The 22,403-nt window shown below is 46.8% G+C and overlaps 1 protein-coding gene across 2 annotated transcripts; it reads right to left on the reverse strand.

Annotated features, from left to right (window-relative positions):
- Window positions 1-89: 89 nt before the first annotated feature.
- Window positions 90-21,402, reverse strand: KEL (Kell metallo-endopeptidase (Kell blood group)). Of its 2 annotated transcripts, XM_032761995.2 has the most exons (19): window positions 21,235-21,402; window positions 20,827-20,904; window positions 20,378-20,519; window positions 19,946-20,122; window positions 17,324-17,448; window positions 16,856-17,002; window positions 13,467-13,529; window positions 13,186-13,374; window positions 12,810-12,958; window positions 11,529-11,658; window positions 5,204-5,314; window positions 3,615-3,713; window positions 3,295-3,372; window positions 2,755-2,855; window positions 2,458-2,568; window positions 2,247-2,314; window positions 1,846-2,015; window positions 1,409-1,504; window positions 90-389 (listed from the first exon to the last, which is right to left on the reverse strand). In XM_032761995.2, the coding sequence occupies exons 1-19, from the start codon at window positions 21,235-21,237 to the stop codon at window positions 228-230; spliced, it is 2,199 nt and encodes a 732-aa protein (XP_032617886.2). In that variant the 5' UTR covers window positions 21,238-21,402; the 3' UTR covers window positions 90-227. The 2 variants fall into 2 exon arrangements, with proteins under 2 accessions (XP_032617886.2, XP_058283458.1); XM_058427475.1 differs by lacking the exon at window positions 13,467-13,529 and having other exon boundaries at window positions 12,810-12,978; window positions 13,186-13,267; window positions 21,235-21,376.
- Between the last annotated feature and the right edge of the window lie 1,001 nt (window positions 21,403-22,403).

A 22,403-nucleotide genomic window follows, 5' to 3' on the forward strand; every position in this document is an offset into this window, starting at 1 on the left:
TTTCTCCCTCTTATCTTTTCTGACTTCAGAGTATTTTTCTCCCGTGTAGTTAATGACTTCTAGGCATAGAACATAGCAGGAACAAGTCATTAAGAGACAAGCGGAAGCCAAGTGCCAGCTTTTATTTTTGGAACAGAAGCGGAAAGGAAATCTTGCCCTGATTCCGTGGATGTGACCAGGGAGGTGTTGGTCGATATTTCTGTGCTGTGGCATCTTTGGTAGCCAAGTTACCAGAGCTGGCAGCGGCTGGAGGGGTTCAAGAGAGCACCACGTGCACAGCAGAAATATCTGGCAAAGGCTGGGGTGCTGCTGAGGGGCCCATGGACTCGGAGGTGTGGAGGGCTGTGAGTGTCGTGAGAGTCCTGGGGGCTGGGCTCCCTACACATCACCTGAGCAGGAAGAGAGGTCATTGAAGGGGGAGGGTCCACAGGACAAAGCTGACCTGGTGACAAGGGGTGATCAGGGACAGCAGACTAAGAGGGGAACAGGGGATCAAGGGCTCCAAGGGCCACATGGAGCATTTGAAATGTATAGTTCATTTAATCTGGCAATAGGAGTCAGGAGGAGGGCCTGGGCTGTATAATGATACCATTTATCAGTGACTGAGAGGCAGGGTCTAGCACAGGAGCTCTGGGGTGAAGTCTAATCTAAGCATGTTGAAGACCTGGCACCTGAGTCTGTTGAGGGAGCACAGGGTGCTTAAGGAGGTGATGTCAAGTGGGCGCCACACCTAAGGGCAGGTGTCTGAAGAGGAATGTGGCACACAGCCTGTCGCAGGCTTTTTTTTTTTTTTTTTTTTTTTTTGAGACTGAGTCTTGCTCTACCGCCCAGGCTGGAGTGCAGTGGCATGATCTTGGCTCACTGCAACCTCCGCCTCCCAGGTTCAAGCGATTCTCGTGCCTCAGCCTCCCGAGTAGCTGGGATGACAGGCGCCCGCCACCAAGCCCAGCTAAGTTTTGTATTTTTAGTAGAGATGGGGTTTCAACATATTGGTCAGGCTGGTCTTAAACTCCTGATCTCAAGTGATCCGCCCACCTCGGCCTCCCAAAGTGCCAGGATTACAGGTGTGAGCCACTGCGCCCAGCCACATGCTTATTTTTAAGGCATCTGTATTTTGGGGGTATGAGAGGAGAAAAAAGATGGTCTCCTCTCCTGGATGAACCTGGGAATAGAGTTTTTTCTACCTTTTGAGTTGTGGGGGTGCTGAATTAGGTAGAAGAACATGTAGTCATCTGAGGGGTGATTCCAAGGGGTAGGGAGGGATGAGAAAAAATGACAGAGAGGACATCTGCAGCAGAGGGTTTGGGGTGTTTGGGGGAGTGTCTGAGGAGGGGAGTTCCATGAACTTCAGTAATAAGGCATTCAACTGACATAAAGCAAGCTGTGGCGGGAGGTGGCCACTGCCTACCTGGGCATAGCTGCGGAAGAAGATCTGCTGGGGGCTGAGGTCCAGGCTGGGCAGGATGGTCTCCCCACGGTGCCATAACAGCCTCTTGCTGTATGCCTGGGTAGGGGTGGGTGGAGAAGGGCCCTCAGGCTCTAGACCTGTGGCCATTTGAAAGTCCCTCCACACAGTACCCAAAACTGATGGCCCTTGCTCACTGGTTCTGCACTGACAAGTTGATCTGAGCCAGAAGAAAGTACTTCCCAGAAGACCTATAGATGTCCTAAAACTGAGGATCTCTGGGGTAGGAGGGGATCCCCAAGTTGCCGTCTGTTCAGTGGGGATGCAAAGGGCAGAAAGCCATGCAACTGTACTTCGTCAGGAATGGTGGAAGGAAAGCTTGAGTACATGTTTTCTAGTCTGCCAGTACACATAAACTGTGGCCCTTGACACCTGCATACCTGCAGCGCGATGGCTAGCCCCCCAACGTCTGCAGCGTTCTCCAAGAATGTGAGCGAGTCATTGAAGGAGGTTCCGTTGGGTAATGGAAAGGCAGCATAATGGCGCTTCAGGCACAGGCGAGCTTCCTGGAGGGCACGGGTGTCACAGGCTGGGCAGCCCCCAGGCAGCACTGTTGAAAACGGGGCAAGAGAACGTATGGCAAGAGAACATAGGGTTGGTGCTGCTGAGGTGAGGATGTGGGTGGTACTGCAGACTGAACCAGCTCCCAGGAGCATGGCAAAGTTCCCAGGACTGCCCCACCTCAAACCCTCAAATAACCTCCCTTTCCCCTCCAGGCCTCCCTTGTGGCCTTCCCTTAGGTTCCCTATAATCCCACCTCCCAGTGGCCCCTGTTACCCACAGAGCTGGTAGAAGATGTGCAACAGCTCGTGGGCCATGATGCTGCCAGCAGCGCCAAAGTTCACGGCTCTAGGGAGACAAGGGCTTGTTTGACCCCCCAGAATCTTTCAGCATTTGTGACCCCAATTCTCCAACCGAAAGTCCCATCCATCATAACACCTGTCGGCCCCTCTTGGGAAACTCCCTACCTACCCTCAGAGAGTGACCCATACCTGGGGTAGCCAGGGTGGAAGAATGGGGGTTGGAGGAGTCCAGCTGGAAAGACTACCACATGGTCAGATATCGAATAGTAAGCATTGACCTCCCAAGGGGACACCTTCCACCTGTGGGAAGAGGACATGTGAACTCCAGCCCCCACCACGTATTGCCCTGCCACCCCGAGACCTTCACAGTCCCTCCCAACTACCGTTACTGTTCGTGCTGCCTTCCCTGAGCCCTGGCTTCCTTTCCTATGAATCATGGATGGGTCTCTCTGGGATGGACTGCCTGTGTCTCCCCTGCTCTCATACCTGTGTTGGGGGCAAGGCTGCAAGAAGCTCTGGACAATTCTAGCTCGGAGGGACTGGACACAGCTCAGGACAGACTGCAGGAAGCTCGGTCCAAGTTGTATCTGGGGAAGAGGCAGGAGGTGACTTGGGCACACAGAGACTTCTATAGATGCATGCTGACAAACACCAATGGGGCCATTTGACCCCGAACAGGCAAGCCCTGACAGGCAGGCATCCAGGGATTAGGAGACAGCAGCCCGATGGCATCACTACACAGCACACACAAGCTTTACACATATCAGCACACAGATGAACACACCCAGACAAGTCACAGGATGCATGCATGTGTGTTGGCACACGCGTTGGGACCTGAAAAGATTCTGTTCTTCTGCCAGCAAGATGTACACTGTGGATATTTCCCCATCAACCCCAGCCAGCACCAGGGTAAGGACAGGGCTGAGTCACCCAGGGAAAATTGATTGTCCAACAAAGACTCAGGAGGGTCAGAGAAGTGAGCAGAAGTCAAGGACTGAGAAGGAGCTGGAAAACACAGGGACCCACATCGTTGTATTCTTGTCGGGCCAGCTCTGGCTTCAGGGCCCATTCTGAAGCCCCCATCTCCACCTGCAGTTGAGCGACCTGGAGAGAGACACAGAAGGGGGTAGGAACACTCTCCGAGTCTACCGCAGGGAATTTCTCCCGCTCGTTGCCCTATCCCAGCCTTTCACATTGTTCCCAGTGTGAGTATGCAGCCCAGTGGCTTCCCTACTTAGCGTGTGCCTGGGGGGGCCTTTGGCACTTGCTTCCAGTCCCCATCTCGCTTGGTCCAATACTCCATTCCCTGCACAGGCTCCCACACCAGCCAGGACGCCTGGCCTGACCTTGTCCCGGGCCATGTTCTGCGTCTCCTCATTCATCCAGGGAAGGTTTCTGAGGCGAGTGATGAGGGCATCCCGGATCGCAGTGAATAATTCCATGGCCTGTGGGAGTGAGGTCCAGGGACAGGGAGACAGGATCAGGAGAGGCCTCAGCCTGGCCCTGCCCACAGCTTCTGACCCTTGGAAAAGGCCTTGGCCCCAAGGAGCTGCCTGGGCTGGAGCTGCTGCTTGAGCAGCAGCTCAACTAAAGCAACTAAAGGATCTGTGGAGAAAGGAAGGCAGTGCCAAACCCACAAAGGGAAGGTGGGGCCTGGCCATCCGTGAGGGCCATCAGGGAGATATAGTTCCTTTCCATGGGGAAAATAGCCTGATGCGGGAGAAAGACAGTGTCCTCACTCCTGGGGGCAGGAACACCTCTCAGAAATCAGAGGGAAGAGAGGGCTGTCATTTTCTCCTCTGGCTCAGGGCTCTTGTTCTCACACTGTCTTTTTCAAAGCGTCCACTCCCTGTCCTCATCCTCCTGAGCTCTTCAGCTTCCCAGCAAGTCCCCCATAAGTCTCCCTGGCTTCACAACGTGAGTGTGTGCTCACTGCTTCCCCAGCCACCTGCCATCTCATGTAAATCCTTTCTTGGAGGAAAATGAAAGGCAATATCGAGAGCCTGGGCTCTGGCATCAGAATGCCTGAGTTCAAACCTTGTCTCTGCTTTTTGGTAACTGTGTGACCTTGGGCAAGTCACTTAACCTCTCTTTGCTTCAGTTCCCTCTTTTATAAAATCAGGATAATGATAGGAACTAAATGACGTAGTTCATGCAAAGTGCTTGAAGAAGTCCCAGGCATGTGGTAGGTACTCAGAAAGTAGTCAGTGGTGATTTATTTGATTTATTTGCCCTCTTCAAGATTATGTCATCTGTTCTGACGTCATGTCATGTGTTGTTAAAAAAAATCTTAGATATAACAGGGAGGAGCCTTAGAGATGATAATGTTCAATTTTCCTGTTTTTTTTTTTTTTTTTTTTTTTCTTGAGATGGAGTTTCACTCTTGTTGCCCAGGCTGGAGTGCAATGGTGTGATCTCAGCTCACTGCAACCTCTGCCTCCCGGGTTCAAGCGATTCTCCTGCCTTAGCCTCCCGAGTAGCTGGGATTACAGGCATGCACCACCACGCCCAGCTAATTTTGTATTTTCAGTAGAGATGGGGTTTCTCCATGTTGGTCAGGCTAGTCTTGAACTCCTGACCTCAGGTGATCCTCCCATCTCAGCCTCCCAAAGTGCTGGGATTACAGGCATGAGCCACCGTGCCTGGCTCGATTTTCTCATTTGATGGTTGAAGAAACACAAGACCAGGAAAGTTGGGTGACTTGTCCAAGTGAGAGCATGTCATGCATGGAGACTTTGTGGCCTGAAGCTGAACTGTTTCCACCACAGGGATGGAGCAGGCCTTTGGGTTCCCTCTCTCAGTGGCCCTTCTCTCTCTGACTGCCCAATTCCCAATCACACATACCACTGAGGAAGTCAAAGTTAATAGAATGAGGGAAGGCTGGGTTGGGTGGGAAGGGGTGGAGGGATGTGGGCTAGGAAGACCTCTCACATACAGCACTTCGGGTGCTCGGGCCAAAGGCCTCACGAACAAACAAAGCTGCCAGCGTGGGCTCGAAGAACGTGCCTGTCTCCTCCACACACTTCATCCATCGTGGGCGGGCGGGCTATGGAGACAAAGCTGGAATGAGTGGCTCCTGTTCAGGACTCTTTCCTCATCTGTATCCCTAATCTTCACTAGATCTTCATTCCCAGAGGGTGCTCTTTCGACTGGACTTTCTGGATTTCATCTCAGTTTACTATCCCTTAGGGTGACGCACATCGTCGCTCAGTACAAAAAAAGCACGTCTTCCTCAGAGCTGGTCTCATGAGCCTGGCTGAGCAAATCCTTCATGTTATTGCCTATTGAATTTGACAGCAAGGCCTCTAGGAGGCATCATTCTGGGGGACCAAAAGGCTCCTGGGAAGAAGATGAGAACCCAAACCTCATATCTCGGCTGTCTGATGTTCCCCCTGTTCCCCCACCACCACTCTACTCCGGGGTCCCAGCAATGACTCCCATCCTCCATGCTTCTTTGCTCAAAACGGAGATTGCGGATGGAAATTCTGTCCTACCACCATCACCCTTATCCTCTCTCCAGGTGGGCATGGTGTATCACACTGTAGCATCTTATAAAGAAAAAATTATCAGAGTAGAACTGGATTTTAGATGCCATATTGTTTGCTAGGAAAAGAGGACACAAGACAAGATTCAGTGTATAAGTTCATAGAGCCGGAAGACTTCCAGCCAAGTCAGAGAGGAGAGAATAGAACAGGAAGGTGGAGGGCTTTCACTGCAGAGGCAGGAGGCCATGGACAAACATCCAAGAGGGCAGTGCCAGCTGAGGACCTCAAGAATGAGAAACAGAAGAGACAGATGCAGAGAAGGTCTTGGCGGTGGGCTTGCATGGCTTTAAAAACTTGACCAAGGCGTAAACCCAGAGATGACACGGTAAATGGAGACACACACTCAAGGAACCCAGGGACAGGAAGAGGTAGCTGGCCTGAGGGAAAGCTAAGCTGGAACTGATAAATACCAGCTAATATGCTAATTTGGGTTAGGCAAGATGGAGCCTCAAAACTTTATTCCTGTGACTTTTTTACTTCCCAAAGACCTGCCCACAGGGAAGGTAGGAATACTCTCCCTGCAGGAGCTAGGCTGGTCCTGGGAATGGAGGGGGTTTATGTACATCCCACTAGAGGAAACAGACCAAAGAGGCCAGTCTGGTAGTCAATGAAGAAGAAACTCCCTAACCCACCGGTTAAAGAGGTTATCATTTTGGAGGTTGCTGCAGGCCTGGCTGCCCACATCTGTGTTCTATTGCACCTTGAGGTCTGCTAACCTTGTCTCTTATTTTTATTTTTACTTTTATTTTTATTTTGTAACAGAGTCTCACTCTGTGACCCAGATGGAGTGCAGTGGTGCGATCTCGGCTCACTGCAACCTTCACCTTCCGGGTTCAAGTGAGTCTTCTGCTTTAGTCTCCCAAGTAGCTGGGATTACAGGTGGCTACCACCAGAGATGGAGTTTTGCCATGTTGGCCAGGCTGGTCTCAAACTCCTGGGCTCAAGTGGTCCACCTGCCTTGGCCTCCCAAAGTGCTGGGATTGCAGGCATGAGCCACCGCACCCGGCCAACCTTATCTCTGATAAAGAAAAGAGGCTCAGATTCTTCTCATGCTGCATGAGTTGGAGCTCTGAAACAACAGGAACTAAAAGGAAGTCCGGGTCTGAAAGCAATTATGGGCCAAGTTGAGAATCTGCCAGCCACATTCTGCTGGACAAGCTTGGCTCCAGGAATACCTCTTATCAGACAGTTGCTACACCTGGAGCAGCAACCAGCATCAGCAGGGAGCCCACTTGAGCTTGGAAGTGTGGATCTGCCTACCCTTCTCACCCCTTCTCATTCTTGATTTGTTTCCTGATGCCCTTTGCTGGAGCCTGATCATTTCTCCAACATGCTTTGCCGTGGGACCTGACTACTGGAGAATACAGTCGCTACCTCAGACCACTACTACAGCTCTCTCTCAAGATGTGGAATGGTAGTGTATACCACATTGACTGCAAAGGGAGAGTTAGAGAGAGAAAGAGAGGGAGAGAAATAGAATTAGAGAAAAAAAGTCTCCAAAATATAAACAATAGAAGAAATACTTCAAACCCAAGATAATGAAACTTGGTGGACTAATTTGAGGGCACCAAAAACAAAAAAGTTGCATGTATAACCTCAGAACCACAAATAGTATTTGAGAAATGATAGAAATTAGCACAGATTCTAAGAGTCCGGAGCGAAGCAAAAATTTGACCAATCTTCTATAGGATGAAAGGAAATTTTAGGGATTACAAGCCAACCAGGAATCCTTAATGTTAATTTCTAAACAAAATTGTAGAACGAATCATTAAACAGTTTTTTAACACTTGGAAAATAATGTGTAACTACTAAGGGCTATGATAGGATCACTGAAGAAAAATAATGCCAAAATAATAAAAATTCCTCTGGCTAAAAGGCTTATGTAACTGAGGCATATGAAAGACTGGAAGCCGCAAACTCCAATAGGGGTCATGCAGAGGCATAACAGAGAACAGCAGTGCAACATCAGAGCTACAGGGCGTGGTGGGGCTACAGAGAGTGCACCCAGCCCCGAGCTGCGCCATGTAGCGACAGTCAGTTGTCGCCACAGGAGAAGGCTAGCCCAGTGTTTCCCAAGCTTCACAGACACACACACACACACACACACACACACACACACACACACACACGCTGGAAACCTGAATGCTGGCATACCATACCCTAGTTTTTGAATGTTGGTGATTAATTCAAAGTTTGCAAAAGATTCTCCAGGCTAACAAAACACATCTATAGACGAAATACATCCTCAAGCACCACTACCATCCTACCACTGAATAGAGTATTAGCACTTACTAAGTTTGAGTTATTAACTTAAACCCCTGTGGTTCAGTGATACCAGTTGTCAAAATGAGAACAATATCTAGTCTACCTTCCTCACAGGTTTGGGGATCAGGTGAAATAATACCTTTCAAGTACTCTAAGGCACTACCCCACTCTGTTGGCATTATCTTGATTTAGCCAGGCTTGAAAAACACAGATTGAGTCCTAGTGAATTAGATAGATAAACTGATGTTGAATGATAGTGCAATTTGAGTGGAGTCTCATCTGGCTGAATCAAAAGTAAACATCAATGGTGAATGATTTCAAGTTAACTTGACCTCCAGTGACATTCCTACTAAGAATCCTAACTACCACTCACTTAGCATTTCCTTTCCTCATGTCCTGTTTTGCTTTTCTTCATAACACCCTCTAACATATTTTATTATTTTATTAGTTTGTTTATTGTCTTTCTTCCTTCACCAGGATATGTGGCTGAAGGCAGGATTATTTATTTGTCTGTTTTGTTCATTGCTGCATTCCAAGTGCCTGGAGAAGTACCTGAAGTACACTAGGTTCTCAATAAATGTTTGTTACATAAATGAATGCATAAATCCATAGCTAGGTCTTCAATAACCTGACCTGATGCCCTTCTCCCTTCAGGATCTTAACAGTAGTCTGCATGAAGATACACTGAATAAAACTGCAAATCATCCAAAGCTGGAAGACCTGAATAAATTGAGATGTAGGGCTGAATATAAATCATTCACATTTAATCATCACAAATGTGAAGTTCTGCTTTTACTTCTCAAAACCCACCTTCCCAAGTTTCATAAAAGAAAAGCTGACTTAACAGCCATTTTCATTGACTATAACTCTATTCAAAACTAATCATCCAAAGATGGTCCAATAATGAGATTTAGAAATCTTTCTGTATAAGGGCACTATAAATTATAATTCATTCAAAAGAATATGATCAGAAGTCGGTAATTAATGGCCACTGAATAGAACCAAACATTTTGATCATATCAAGGCCAAACTCTAGGTGATGTCTTTGATTCCATTCTCCCTCTCACATCACTCATCATCAGGACATCCCATTGCTAACCTTAAAATATGTTGTTTTAAAACATAAATGAGATAAATCCCTCTGCATGTCTCTATTTCATACAGAGAGAAGCAAAAGTCCTTCAGTGACCTACCAGACCTTGTATGGTTCTCTCCTTCCTGCTCTGATTCCCTCCCCACTATTGTCCTAGTCACTCTGATCCAGGTGCCCTGGCTTCCTTGCTGATTCTCGAACACCTGGAGCATGCTCCAGGGGCATCAGTGGACACAGCAAGCCTAGTCTTCTCCTCTCAGCCAGAGCCACCAGGAGGATCTCTCACCCTGCACCAAGTTTTAGCCAGCCTGCCTCCTGCCCTGTCCCCATGAGATGATATCCTTTTCTTCACCAGAAAACTCCTTCCTCTCTCTAGACATTTTGTCAGTTCTGCCTCCTGCACAGAGATGCCACTGATCCTTCAAACGCTCCCTGATCTCTCCTTCTTGGGAACTCCAAGAATATCTGCTGTCTAAACCAGGATCCCCTGGGAACACAGCATTTACTTAGTGTACAGTTGTTTTTGCACTACAGGGACAGAGTTGAGTAGTTTGTAACACCAACCACTTATGGATCATGAAGTCAATATTTACTATCTTGCCCTTTATAAAAAAGTTTTCTAACCTTTGTTTGTAGCACCTACTTGTTTCTCAATCCTGTACAGTGTGTGGTTAAAAAAATGACTTTATGAGCCAAAACATCTGTTTTGGAGTCTGTTCATTTACTTGTGAGCTGTGTGGTCTTGGGAAAGCTTCTTGACCTTTCTGAGCCTATTTTTGCATCTGCGAAATGGGGATTAAAAACTTCCAAGTGTTTCTGGAAGATTTAATTGAATAACCTGTCCTAAGTGCTGACAGACAGTGACTACTCCATGTATATCAGCTATTATCATTATTATTAAGTGCCATCTTTTATACTATTGTTCCAGAAAGTCAAAGTTAATAGCTGTGGCTTCCCCAAGGTCACACAACTATTTGTTGGCAGAGATTAGTTCAGCTTTTAAGCCCAAGGACAATTATGTGCCCTAATGGGAAAGATAATGGCTTCAGGCCATCTAAGTCTTCTGCATTCTTTAAGCCTGAGCCTCAACACTAGCACTCTTACAGCCTCCAAGAAGTGCCATGGGGCCATGGTGCTGGCATTTATAGGTAGCTGTTTGTTGCCAGGATTTTGTAGCAACCCCAATTAAGATAACTTGGGGCTCTGGTCTGCTTCATCTGAATCAAGAGAAAAGCTGGGCAGAAGCTTCTTGGCGACTCTCCAACTCAAGTGATGCTCCTCAGGAAGACTGCTTTTTTAGCACAATGAGTAAACAACACAGACCCTGGAGCCAGACTGCCAGGGTTCAAATCCTCACCCCACTAACTTACTGTCATACCTGAGCAACTTCCTTATCTTTCGTGCCTCTGTTTCCTCCTCTTTAAAATAGGAATCAAATGGCATCCATGGTACCTCATGGAATTGTAAAGATTAAATCAGCTAATAGATCTAAAGGATTTCAAAGAGTGTCTAGCACATCATTAGCTCTTGATAAGCAATAACTACATTCCAATCCCTGTGAATATCTTTTCCTTCTCTGAATTCCACAGCAATTTTAGGTTGCCAAAGCAGAGAGTTTCTCCAAGGCAGGGAAATGGCCCACAAATTACTAAGAAAAAAAATCTAGTGATTTTTAAGACTAAACTGAGGCCTTCACTGAGGTTGGGATGTATCCAATGTATTAGACTCTTCTGCTTGCATTTGGATATATCCAACTTGGGATTTCAAGATTCTCAGCAAAGGAGCATCTCTGCATCTTATGTAATAAGTAGACTCTGGTTAGTGAAGTGCATTTTCGACCCAGGCCCCTCTTCAGAAATATCCACATCTGTGCCACAAAGTCTACATGTGGCCCAATGGATCCCACTGGATGTCAGAGATAAACTCTTTGTGAAGCACGTTTGAACATGGAATCAACTAGACATAAGGAAGGCCACTGCGTAACATATCTCTCTCTCATCCCAATAAATTGTAAGCTCTAAGTCCAAGTTATCCTGAGCAAATAATGTAAGCATTGTGACAAAGAAAGGGCAGTCCTGATAATATCAGAGTTTTATATTTGAGCTCAAACACCCAGCAAGAAGCCAGAGAGGTAGTCAGGCTGGGAGATGTGTGCCTGAAGGTCTGGCACATGGTATCTTGGTTTTCAAGTTACACTTTGTCTGTCCAACTTGCCTGCTTCTATGGAAAGCCAAGACATGGAGGGGCATCTAGCATCATGGCCCCCCTCCCTGAAAGAGAGTTGCCGACATTTACCCCTCAAAAGAGTAGATACTCCTTTCGAGTACCTGGGCAAATACACCCGCTCCTCTCCTTACCATGGGTGGTTGCTCTGTCAGTTCCCGCAGTTTCTGGCTGAGCTTTCTGCGTGCCTCCTGGAATTGACTGTCCAGGGCTGGAGAAAGGGTCACCACCAGCCCTAAGATCATGTGGCTCTGCAGAAAGTCCCTATGGAGACAAAAGAGACCCATACATATACCCCAGGAATCTTGGGATGCTTCAAGAAGAGCCTCTCCTTGTGTAAGTCACCTTGACACTCCTGAAGGCCGCCCCTTCTCCTCTGTATTAATAACTGTTTTAACATGCACCCAAGTCAAAAAGAGCTTTTCATGATGTAGGTTGGGGTGGGATCTAGCTCCTTAGTAAAAGAAACTAGATGAAGAGGCAGCCTTCAAAGTCACAGGGAAAGAAAGTTCTGGGCTAGATGGAGCCTGGACTTATGTCATGAAACAGATTCTGCTTCCACAGTCAAGATATCTCGGGTTATCCTCAGATGCATCTCATAAGCATAAGTAAGCTGGTCTCTGTGACTGCTCTCTGCTCCACCGGCAATGCTCCTGCCAGGGCTGCGTCGCACCCTTATGTAAGCCTGCTCATTCCCATGTGAACGGGCAGCCACCTCCCTCAAAAAGGATTTCTAGATGCTGCTGCCACCATGAAGAAGACCCTTAGGTCCAAGCCCCTGGAAGAAAGCCACTGCTTTCAGGTGGGGGAGGCAGAGAGCCCTACAAAGAGCCACTCTTTCATGTCCCCAACCACAACACCCCCTTGATTTCCTGATACCAGCAGAAATGCTCTTAGACATTGTTTCCCATAAGAGCTCCAGAATCTTCACACCACATCTGAGGAATGGCCCCTCCTCTTCCTTTCTTCCCCTAAGCATCCCCAGCCTTCACCATCTTCATCTCCTCATCTCATGTGCCTCCTCCTCCTGCCCACAGTCCTCAGCTGCTAAAAAGACATACATGCACTCAACTGTCCTCTGTGTCTGGGTCTTCCAGCATCTTCTACAGCTCAGAGGCTCTTGACTAGCTGGTGTTCTACTCTCAGGAGACCCCGTGTCTTGGCTGACCCTGCGTTCTTCATGTCGTGTGTATCCTCCCTTACTCGTGCTCCCAAGACACATCCTTCTTGATCCCTCCAACCTCTCTGTGCCACCCAACCCACGCTTCTCTGCCCCCACAGGTGGCAAGTTCCTCTTATCCTCCTGGGAGGCCCTTACCAGCCTGCCTTCCCCAAGGTTTCCTTTGCCCCCAAGATCTATGGTGCTCAGGCTCTCCTCCATTTCCATGATCTCCCCAATCCCACCTGTGGCAAACCTCTGCTTTAGCAGCATCTCCTCCACCAGTTGTGACATGTTTTTCAAATATTCCACATCATGGACCAGGAGGGACTGAGAGGGGCTCAGGGACATCGGTGTGAATGTCTCTTGCAAGCAGGACAACCAGTCGATGGCAGGGGCCATTTCCTTAGAGGAGGGACACAAAGCTGAGGGGGAAAATGAAAAGAGAAGGAAGGGGAAAGGGCTTCCCTTTGGGTGTGAGAAAAAGAAGAGAAGAGGCTAACTCGGGGAGGGGATGGAGCCAGAGACAGAATGAAAAGGAATTAAGGGCACTAGGAGGAAGAAGGAAAGGAGGTAATGTTTGGGAGGAAGGCCCCCATGCCCACAGTCTTCTGGCCCCCAGTTCCAGGCACCTTGAGCTGGTTGATAGTGACCATCTGGAAGAGCTTGCCCTGTGCCCGCCGCTGATCCAGGGGCCTTAGAAACTGGAACAGCCTTGAAGTGATGGAGATTGACAAGGAAGCGTGTTCTTGCACCTTGCTTGGGTCTCCTCCCAGCAAGGTTCCCAGCTGATTCAGGTAAGTCAGGTATTCCCGAAAGATCTGGAGGAAGGAAATGTCAGTCACAGGTGTCAGAGGTCCCTGCCTTTCTCCTGGCCTCAGAGGGCAGGGCCTTTGTCCATGTGCCATCTTACCTGGGCATAGATCTTCTGTTCTTGATCTTGCTTGAGGGGAACATCAAACTCTGGCTGGTCTATCTGGACACAAGAGAGACTGGAGAGAAGTAGGGAGCATGGCGGACAGAGAGGGCAGGTGTGGGGAGGTGGGGAATATACCATGGGAGATGGCCTTGGGAGATGGACATAAAGATTGGACAGAAGAGAAGCAAGAGTACAAAGAAAGGGAGGGATTAAGGGTTGAGGGGCATGAGAAGAAGAGTCCAGATGTGAAAATGGGAAGAGATGGTGAGTATTACAACCAGTGTGGGTGTGCCCAGCAACGCAGAAGCATAATAATCAGCATCCTAAAAGGAGCTATTCCTTGTCTCAGGAACAGGGCCAGGGTGAGTGAGGTGAGGAACCTGTCCCAGGTAAAAAATGTAAGAGGTGCCAAAAACTCAGTAATCAAACTGCAACCTAACTTAGGAGTATATTCTTGCAACAGGTAGCTCCATCTCAGCCAGCCATACCAGCTGATCTTCAGGCAACCACAGGCTGTCAAGTGATCAGACCATGCCCATTAAAGACAATTGCTAAGCTGTAACCAATCAAGATGTTTCTGGGCGTCACTTCCTCTTTCTGTAAATACTGCCTGCCTACATGGTAGGGTGGAGCTCTCTGAACCTCTACTGCTTCAGGATGCTGCCCAATTCATAAATCAGTCTTTGCTCAAACTCTTCTTTAAGGCAACAGAGTGAGACTCTGTCTCAAAAAAAAAAAAAACTCAGTAATCAAGATAAATAACATTTAAAAAAATCAAAATTACTACCAAAAATGTATGATAAATAAAATCTCAAAACTTTGCTTATCATGGACTTTTTTCCCCCAAAAAACATACTTTTAGTCAATTTTGAAAAGAATCATGATGTGTTCAAGAAAAGTCCTCAATGTATTTTTGATTCATTTTGAAAAAAAAAAATCATTAGTACTTTCAAAAAGATTCACATAGAATTTTGTCTCATTTTTGGGGAAAAAAAGCATAATCTTTTTTCAAAAAAATTCATAATGAAGAAAAGTTTGATATTTTGTTTCATCATGTATTGTTGCATTGATTTTGATTTTTTAGGAATATTTATTAAAATACTATTTATCATGATACTGAGTTTTGGGGACCTTCTTAAATTAGCACCCCAGGTAAGCACCGTGTATATTTCACCTTAGTCTGGCCCTGATGAACACTTGATTCTATTCTGAAGATCTTTGCTTCTACTCTTTCCCTTTTCTTCTCCAATTTCAATATCCCACTCTTATCTTGAGCCATATACTTTTCCTTCTGTCTCAAAAAAAACTTTCACTTGACCCTTTTGCTACATTGTATGTCCGCAGTTCAAAGAACAAAAAAGCATCTATGCCCATTGTTTCCACTTTCTTATCTTCCTCCTAAGCTCCGTACAATCTGTACCCACTGCCATAACTGTTTGGAAAGTATCTCTAGGTATCCAAGGGTGTCTTCTCATTCCTTGTTCTCTGAGCTGACCCCTCCTTCCTGAAGCTTCTTTTCTTTCCTTTGTGGCCCACCATACTGGTCTAGCTCCCATCTCTCCAACAGTACTCACTCTTCCCTGGCTCCCTTCTGCCCTCAGTCTTTGGACTTCTCCTTCTGTAGTCCATTATTCCTATATGCTTTTAACCCAAGAGACTATCCAGGCTCACACTGATGATAATCACCCTCCTCCCATTCACACTAAATCAAAACAATGGGATCACTGTGTAATCCCCCACTTTCTTTCTTTATATCCAATCAGTCACCAAATCCTCTAGAAACAGCATGGACTATCATCACTAGAGTGAAGTTGCCTAAATCCTTGTGCCTGGCTCTTCCTTTCCATTTCTACCTCTATCTCAGGGCCTCAAAAATGCTCATTTAGTTTCCTCAACACCCCCAGACTGACCTTCAAAACTGCTGACTCTATGCACAACCATCAAAATATTTGTTCTATGCACAATTGTCATAACAGTTGGACGGCCTCAGTAGCTCTTTTTTTTTTTTCTATTATGTCAAATGTTTCACCTCTGCCTGGCTTCGTAGAAATAATCAAGTTCAACTTTATGTCTTCAGTCTCACTTTTACCTCCCACTGCACCCCACCTTGCCTCCCAAATCCTCAATTAAATAGATCAGCCTCCTCACTGACTCCACGGAGGAATCACACCATTCCAGGTCCTCCCCTTGGCTCAGAATTTCCAACGTCCCATAGCTTCACCTCCACTTGTGTGAATTAACCATGTTTCAAGGCTGGCTTAGCTCACCTTCTCTCATGCTCTCCTCTCTGAGCCTCTCCTTAACCAGATCTTAACTGGCCCCCAAAGGCCACATCAGTTAAACTCCTGAGCAGACTGTTTAGAACTAAATTTTAGAACACCTCATTATGATAATCAATTCTTCTTTTGTACTTACCCTCTGGTAATTTTGTGGCTCTTTTGACAGTAGGGTCCAAACATGCAGATAGCATTACATTGTTTAACCACAATAGTGATAGCTCCAGTGTTTTTATTTAGTTACTCACTCAACAAATACCTGGCAAAAGCCTCTAGCTGCCTGGCCCTGTGATAGGTCCTGAGAAACAAAGGCGAATAAAGCATGGTCCTGTTCTAAGGAGGCTCACAATCTTCAACACAGAGCGATAAATGCTAAGAGCATGAGGAAATGAAAGGAGGGAGAGAAGGGCTTCACCTAACTCATAACTAGGGTGTCAGTGAAGAATTCCTGGAAGAGATAATAAAGCCAACATTTGAAAAACATGTAAGTTTTCCAGGTTCAGTGTGGGGGATGGTTGCAGGCACAGGGAGCAGCATAGGCAAAGAACTGAGGAATATTCCTGGAAGCAGCAGTGAGTCAGCATGGCTTGGGGGTAAGGGAGAGAAGGAATGTACAGGAGATAAGGCTGGAGAAGTGTGTAGGGGTCAGATCACAAGGTGCTTGCAAAGCTTTACTAAAGATTAGGGACTAGATTCTGATGACCCGGCAAGCCACTGAGTCACTGACAAGCATTTAAATACAGACAGTAGCATAGTTAGTTAGCCTTTGGTTTAGAAAAGTTCCCTCTAGTAAAAATAAAGAGTAAATAAAATGAGGGCAATCCTAGAGATAGGAGGACTGGTTAAGGGGCTCTGAGACTAATCCAGATTAACAGTAAGAAAGACCAGGCCTACTTCTGTCTTCCCAGCACTGGCTCTGCTGCTCCATTTCCCACCCCCAGCTAATGTCCCTGACTTTCACATCAATAATTTTCCCTTAAGGTAGGGTTGTTGCCTATATCACACAGGTGTCCTCTCTTCCCAACCTGCAACCTTCCTCTAAGGGATGATTGGCTAGAGATGGAGGCAGGCCAGGTCCAACTGTGTCTTCGCCAGTGCATCCCTCACCTGGATGACTGGTGTGTGTGGAGAGGCAGGATGAGGTCCTAGGTAGGCTCTGAAGAAAGGGAAATGGCCATACTGACTCATCAGAAGTCTCAGCGTTCGGTTAAAATTTAAGGAAGTCCATTTACCAGAGATGCGCCAGCCTCCAAGCTTTAAAGGAGAGAGAGGGGGCTGAACATAAGGATCTGTGGAGCCCATCCCCCATTGTCTGGATCGGCTCTTACACAGCTGCTACTGCCTGACCTCTGCCCTGGGCCCTTTGATTCGCCTAGGGAGCCACATCTATCAGGACCTTCTCCCAAGGTCCTGATACTTTCACAGGGCATAACCATTTCCATCTCCATCTCCCTCCTAGAACTTGGGGGGCCCTAGGAAGAAGACCCACCCTTTAGAAAAAAAAAGGCAGCCCTAAGCATGCATTGGTCCCATATATTATGTATCCAGAAAAGTTAATATCCCAACTTTTCTCACCTCCTCAATCACTTGTCTGAGGGGACCAGTCCCTGCAGCTTCAATGGCATGTGTATCCATGCAGGAGTTGTAGAACTGGAAGGCTTTCTCCTCCCCAGAGCCTGGGTGCCAGGAATTCTGGGCCTCTAGAAAGGAAGCATGGGAGTGAGGACTAAACTCTGATTTTTTTATCTTGCCCCAAATTCCTATCAAAGGGGTCTGGAGAGTCATGCCCTATATCATAAGTTCTCACCAGATGGTTTTATTTAACCCATGTAACATGATTTACTTTCTAACCTGATTCTGGCATAACATTACGAGACAAAGAAGAAAACAAAAATATTTTACCCCAAAACATGTTTCTTTGCCATATTTTGAAATGGCCCTACAAAGCTGTTCTTTGTGTAGGAAAATTTGCATCTGTAAAGAATCTCTATTAGCTATTAACATATCTCTATTAACATAGCTAGATCTTTTGATTGACTAAGATCTGAATAGGAAATATTTGTCACCTATTGTCTCTAAGGGCAGCCACTATAAGACTTCAAAAGAACTTCCGGTCTCCACAATCTTTATCTTACCCTGAACATTCCCTTTCTATCTATCCCAGATCTTTAGACAAACTCATCCAACTGTCAACCCAGAAATGTTTAAATTCACCTGTAGCCTGGAAGCCACCCCCGCCCCTTTGAGTTGTTCCACCTTTCTGGACCAAACCAATGTATTTCTTAAATGTATTTGATTGATGTCTCATGACTCTCTAAAATGTATAAAACCAAGCTGCGCCCCAGCCACCTTGGGCACATGCTCTCAGGATCTCCTGTGGGCTGTATCACGGGCCATGGTCACTCATATTTGGCCCAAAATGAATCTTTTCAAATATTTTACAGAGTTTGACTCTTTTTGTCGGGAGGAGAATTAAAAGAGTGGCAACTGGTATAGAGGCAAAGAGAGAGGGTGGGAGACAGGGAGCTTACAGGAAAGAAAGACTCCCACAGAATATGGAAGGAGGGGGAGGAATAGAGACACGGAAAATAAGAAAGATGAGAGGATTGCCCAATTTGGAATGGATCAACTTGATGAAATGATGAAAGCAGGGAAAGAGAATGAGGAGAAGAAGACAATATGGAAAATAAAAGAAATGTGGGGAAGAAACCAAGAAGGAAACGACAGGGAAGAAAGGAGAAAGATAGCAATAAGTGGGATATGGGCAAAGGAGAAAAGAGAGAAACGAAAGACAAAAGAAATGATTGAAGAAGTTAGACAAACTCAGGGAACAAGAGAACTTTAAGGATTTGGAGAGAAGAAAACTCATAAGGAAAGGTTTAGCAAAGAGAAGAAACAGGGGAGGACTCTCCTAGTCCAGACTCCTCATCCATTGATCCCAAGAAACAAACACACTACAATAATCAAATGCAAGTCTCTCTGAATCATCCACCCTCTAATATCTAACACTCTTTTCACCCTCAGTCGCCCTGATATCTATTCATCCCATTGTAGGCAACAGAATTTATCCTGAGCATATTTTTTTTTATATCTGTGCCTTCCCTGAAAGTATCCATTTACCCAAAGAGAGTCCCCTTCCCACTCTTTCCCCATCAAAAAAGGAGGGCAGAGGGGTGCGTTTATTTTTCCCAGATTCTAATTGATAGTGTCAACACATTCTTTAGGTTCCCTTGAACTGGAAATGCATGTCTATCTTATACGTTCTTATTCCCAAATCCTCACCACCATCCACCAACTTCCTGGGACGCGCTTCCAACCTCCTACTCAGTTTCAGTTCATCCTTCTGGTTTTCCTCTCAGTCCTGGCAGTTTTCCTCTCCAGCCTCCATCTGCAGGAACTTTACTTCCACTGCCAATTAACTCAGCTCTCCTCTTCTTCCAGCATATCCTTTGTACTTACCCACTTTTTCTCTTATGCATAGTGATGAAGCCCTCTCTCATTTCTCACCCCACCATCCTACCCCTTTCATTCCACCATCATCCATCATCTCCAATCATCCATCTCTAACATCCCACTTGTTCCAGGTCAACTTGCTTGCCATGGTCCAAGGTTTCAATGGAGAAGCAAGAAGCAAGAGATCATTGTGAGAGAGGGGAGCTCCGGCACGGTGAGAGGGAGACGGTAATGTTGACAAGGAGGCATTGGGAGACTAGAGGTTTTGGAGGTTAGAGAATGAGAGTGACGGACAAAAGAATTGAAATGCAGGAGGTGCTGAGGAGATGCTCGTGGAAGAAGACACCATGCATAGGATAGAAACTGAACATTTGGAGGAAGCAACAAAGATGGAGCTTGCTAAAAGGGACAAGTTGGAGAGAATGGAGTAATTATGGATACATGGAGAAGCAAAGAAGATGGAAATTAGATAAAGAAAAAAATCCAGAAAGGGACCAAGAGAAATGGAAGAAGGGTACCCAAGGCAAGGCAACAGGAAACAGTGAGAGAGGAGCAAACTCAGGCAGCTCCCGCCATCCTGCCTCTTTTACTCCCCCATCATCTCCAATCATCCATCCGTATAATCCCACTTGGGATGGCGCAAACCAGTTGTTCCACAACTACACAGGGTTTGGAGCAGTCATGGTTGTTCTAGGCACAGAGTCACCCACTTGCACAGAGCATCTTCCACTCTGCTTTCCTCACCCAGTATTCTCCGAAGTCGGTTTTTGTTCTTTGTGGCAAGCTCCTGAAAAGAATTATTGGTTTCTTTGGCCCTTCCACAGGCAAAGCCGAAGAAGTCGGTGCAGGGGGCCACACTTGTGTTCCCAGAGGCCAGGTAATGATCCCGGAGATCCAAACACACAGATGTCTCACAGGGGCCTGTGGGAAAAAGCTCAGAGCTGGGAAAGAAGAGGCAAAAAGACCAGGGCTCCCCCAAGGGGCTAGGCAAAGAACATCAGGTGAGTAACTAAGTGGGGAGCTGATGAAAAAGAAATGGTTAGGATGCAGGGAGGAAGAAGACCCATGGGGACCCCAAGGGTCAGGGTGGGCAGAAGCCCCAGGAGCAGGGATTGGGCCTGGGCCCCAGGGCAGAGGGAGGGCTGACTAGGTTAGGGGGTCTGAGATCTTGCTTACGAGGGCCACAGTTCTGGAAGATGTAGAACAAAGGCACAGAAAAACAAAGGAGCAGGCTCAAAATCAGGATAGCTGTCAGCACCCGCCTGGCCACTGCCCATGGCCTGCTCCCTTCCACGGGCAGCCCCTCTTCTGGAGTGCTCTGTGGGAGGAACCAAGAGGTGAAAGATACAAGGTGGAGGGGGTTGAGAGACAGGGATGGGAAGAAGAGGAGGAGAGGAGAGAGAGAATAAATCTGTTAGTGCTACAGTCCCTTTATACAGAAATAATTATCCCAATTCTTCCTAAACCCAGCCCTACTTTTAACTCCTGGGAGATGAGAAAACAAGGAATGTCAACTGTTTTGAGTGAGGACGAAGCAGACAGTTAGCAGATGAGTGTTTGTGGGATTTTAGAGCCCAGAGTGACAACATCAGTGTATTCCAGCCCCAGGAGAGGAGGTCACTTACCTCTTGGCTCCAGAGAGTTCCCATTTCACCTGCCTGGCTGCGTTCCCTCGGCTCTTCCTCACTTTGGTCCCCATCTTCCTGAAGTGAGTGGAGGGAGAAGGAGGAGAGAGAAGCTGGTTCAGGAAATGGTGCATTGAAGAGAGTTTTATCAGGCCATTTTGATACCCTCGCTGCCTGCCCTGCCCCCACACACACATTTTTATCTCGGAGCAGTGTTTCCAGATGGGCTTCAGAATGAACCTGTCCCCTGAATGTGACATTTCTCAATCCCTCTCCCATTACCTCCCTCTCTCCCCCACTTTCTACTCTGTAAGCCTCACATTCCCTCCCCTCCAGTGGGGGCAGGACATTTGCACACAGCCACCCTCACCCCCGACCCTAGGCCTCTGACTCCAAAAGTGGACTTGCCATCTGTCTATCCTCTGTGGCTCCAGAATCCTTCCTGGTTCCACTCTAGGAGCTGATTCGGAGGACTGGGGTCCAGGAAATGGTCCCCCTTCTGATCCGCCCCAGTTCCTTGATCCTGGAGAAGGGACACTTCTGCTGCTCTTCCCCCTTGTCCCCAAACACACAGGATTGGCCTCTGGGTGGAGCCTGCTTATCAGTGGGGGGCACCCAGGCTTCTCCTCCCGCTTTATCTCAGCTTCTCAGGGGAGAAGAGGGAGGGAGTCTTCACTCCCCAAGCAATCTTGCCCTTGGTCTGCTCCTCTGGTCTTGCACTGTGACTCTGCCCATGAAGTTCCTTTATTTCTAAAATATTCTTCCTTCTCTCCTTTCTTCGGTATAAAAAAATATGAGGCACAGTAAAATTTTAAAGAGTTTATTTAAGTAAGAAGCAATTCATGAATTGGGGAGCATCAGACCGACAAAGGTTTAGTGTTGCGATGACAAAATGTCAGAGGCAAGCATTTATTGGGAAGTTATAGAAGCAAAATAAAACATTATTTGCTTAGTTTGCAGTTATATAATTGCCTTTTTTAGGTAACTTTTTGGAAAGTCCCTAGTCACATAATCATATGTTAGTTGGCTGCCTATCATTGGCTAGGGTTAAGTTTTATTTCTGTCATAAGCATTTATCAGAAATTGACCCAAATTAAGTTTCACTTCTGTTTGTAGTTTTAGCAAGAATATGGCTATTTTTAAGGTCTTTGGCTTTGTTTGCCTGGGAATTTTTCAGGCCCAGTCTCCATTTTAGTTTTGTTTTCATACCTCTCTGATTGGCTTTTCTGGGATTCATCAATTCCCAGGTCAAATGCCACCTTTCCCAGGAGGCCTCCCAGCTCCATGCCCATTCACACTGTTCCCAAGCATGCTTAATTGTTTCTCTCGGTGATTCATAGCTCTGCTGGCTGCTGGCAAAGTCATGCATTCAAAAGATCACCCAGCTAGGAGACCCTAATCTGCTAATTATTAGCTCTGTGACAATAAACAAGCCACTTAAACTCTGAGGCAGGTAAGCAAGTTTTGTCATCTGGAAAATGAGGGTAATACTTGCCTATGCCTACCGCATAGGATCTCATGCCTTCTACAAAAGAATCAGGCTTTACTGAGCCTGTCTTTCTTTCATTCTGCTTTCT

Source organism: Hylobates moloch, unplaced genomic scaffold (assembly GCF_009828535.3).
Source record: "Hylobates moloch isolate HMO894 unplaced genomic scaffold, HMol_V3 SCAFFOLD_1, whole genome shotgun sequence".
Taxonomy (NCBI): domain Eukaryota; kingdom Metazoa; phylum Chordata; class Mammalia; order Primates; family Hylobatidae; genus Hylobates; species Hylobates moloch.

Excerpts from the sequence above, each read along its gene's own strand:
- KEL (XM_032761995.2), bottom strand. Across the intron at positions 17,003-17,323 it reads TCAGACAAGTGATTGAGGAG|CTTGGAGGCTGGCGCATCTC; the intron begins GTGAGAAAAGTT and ends TCTCCTTTAAAG. Across the intron at positions 13,530-16,855 it reads CACACACACCAGTCATCCAG|ATAGACCAGCCAGAGTTTGA; the intron begins GTGAGGGATGCA and ends TCTTGTGTCCAG.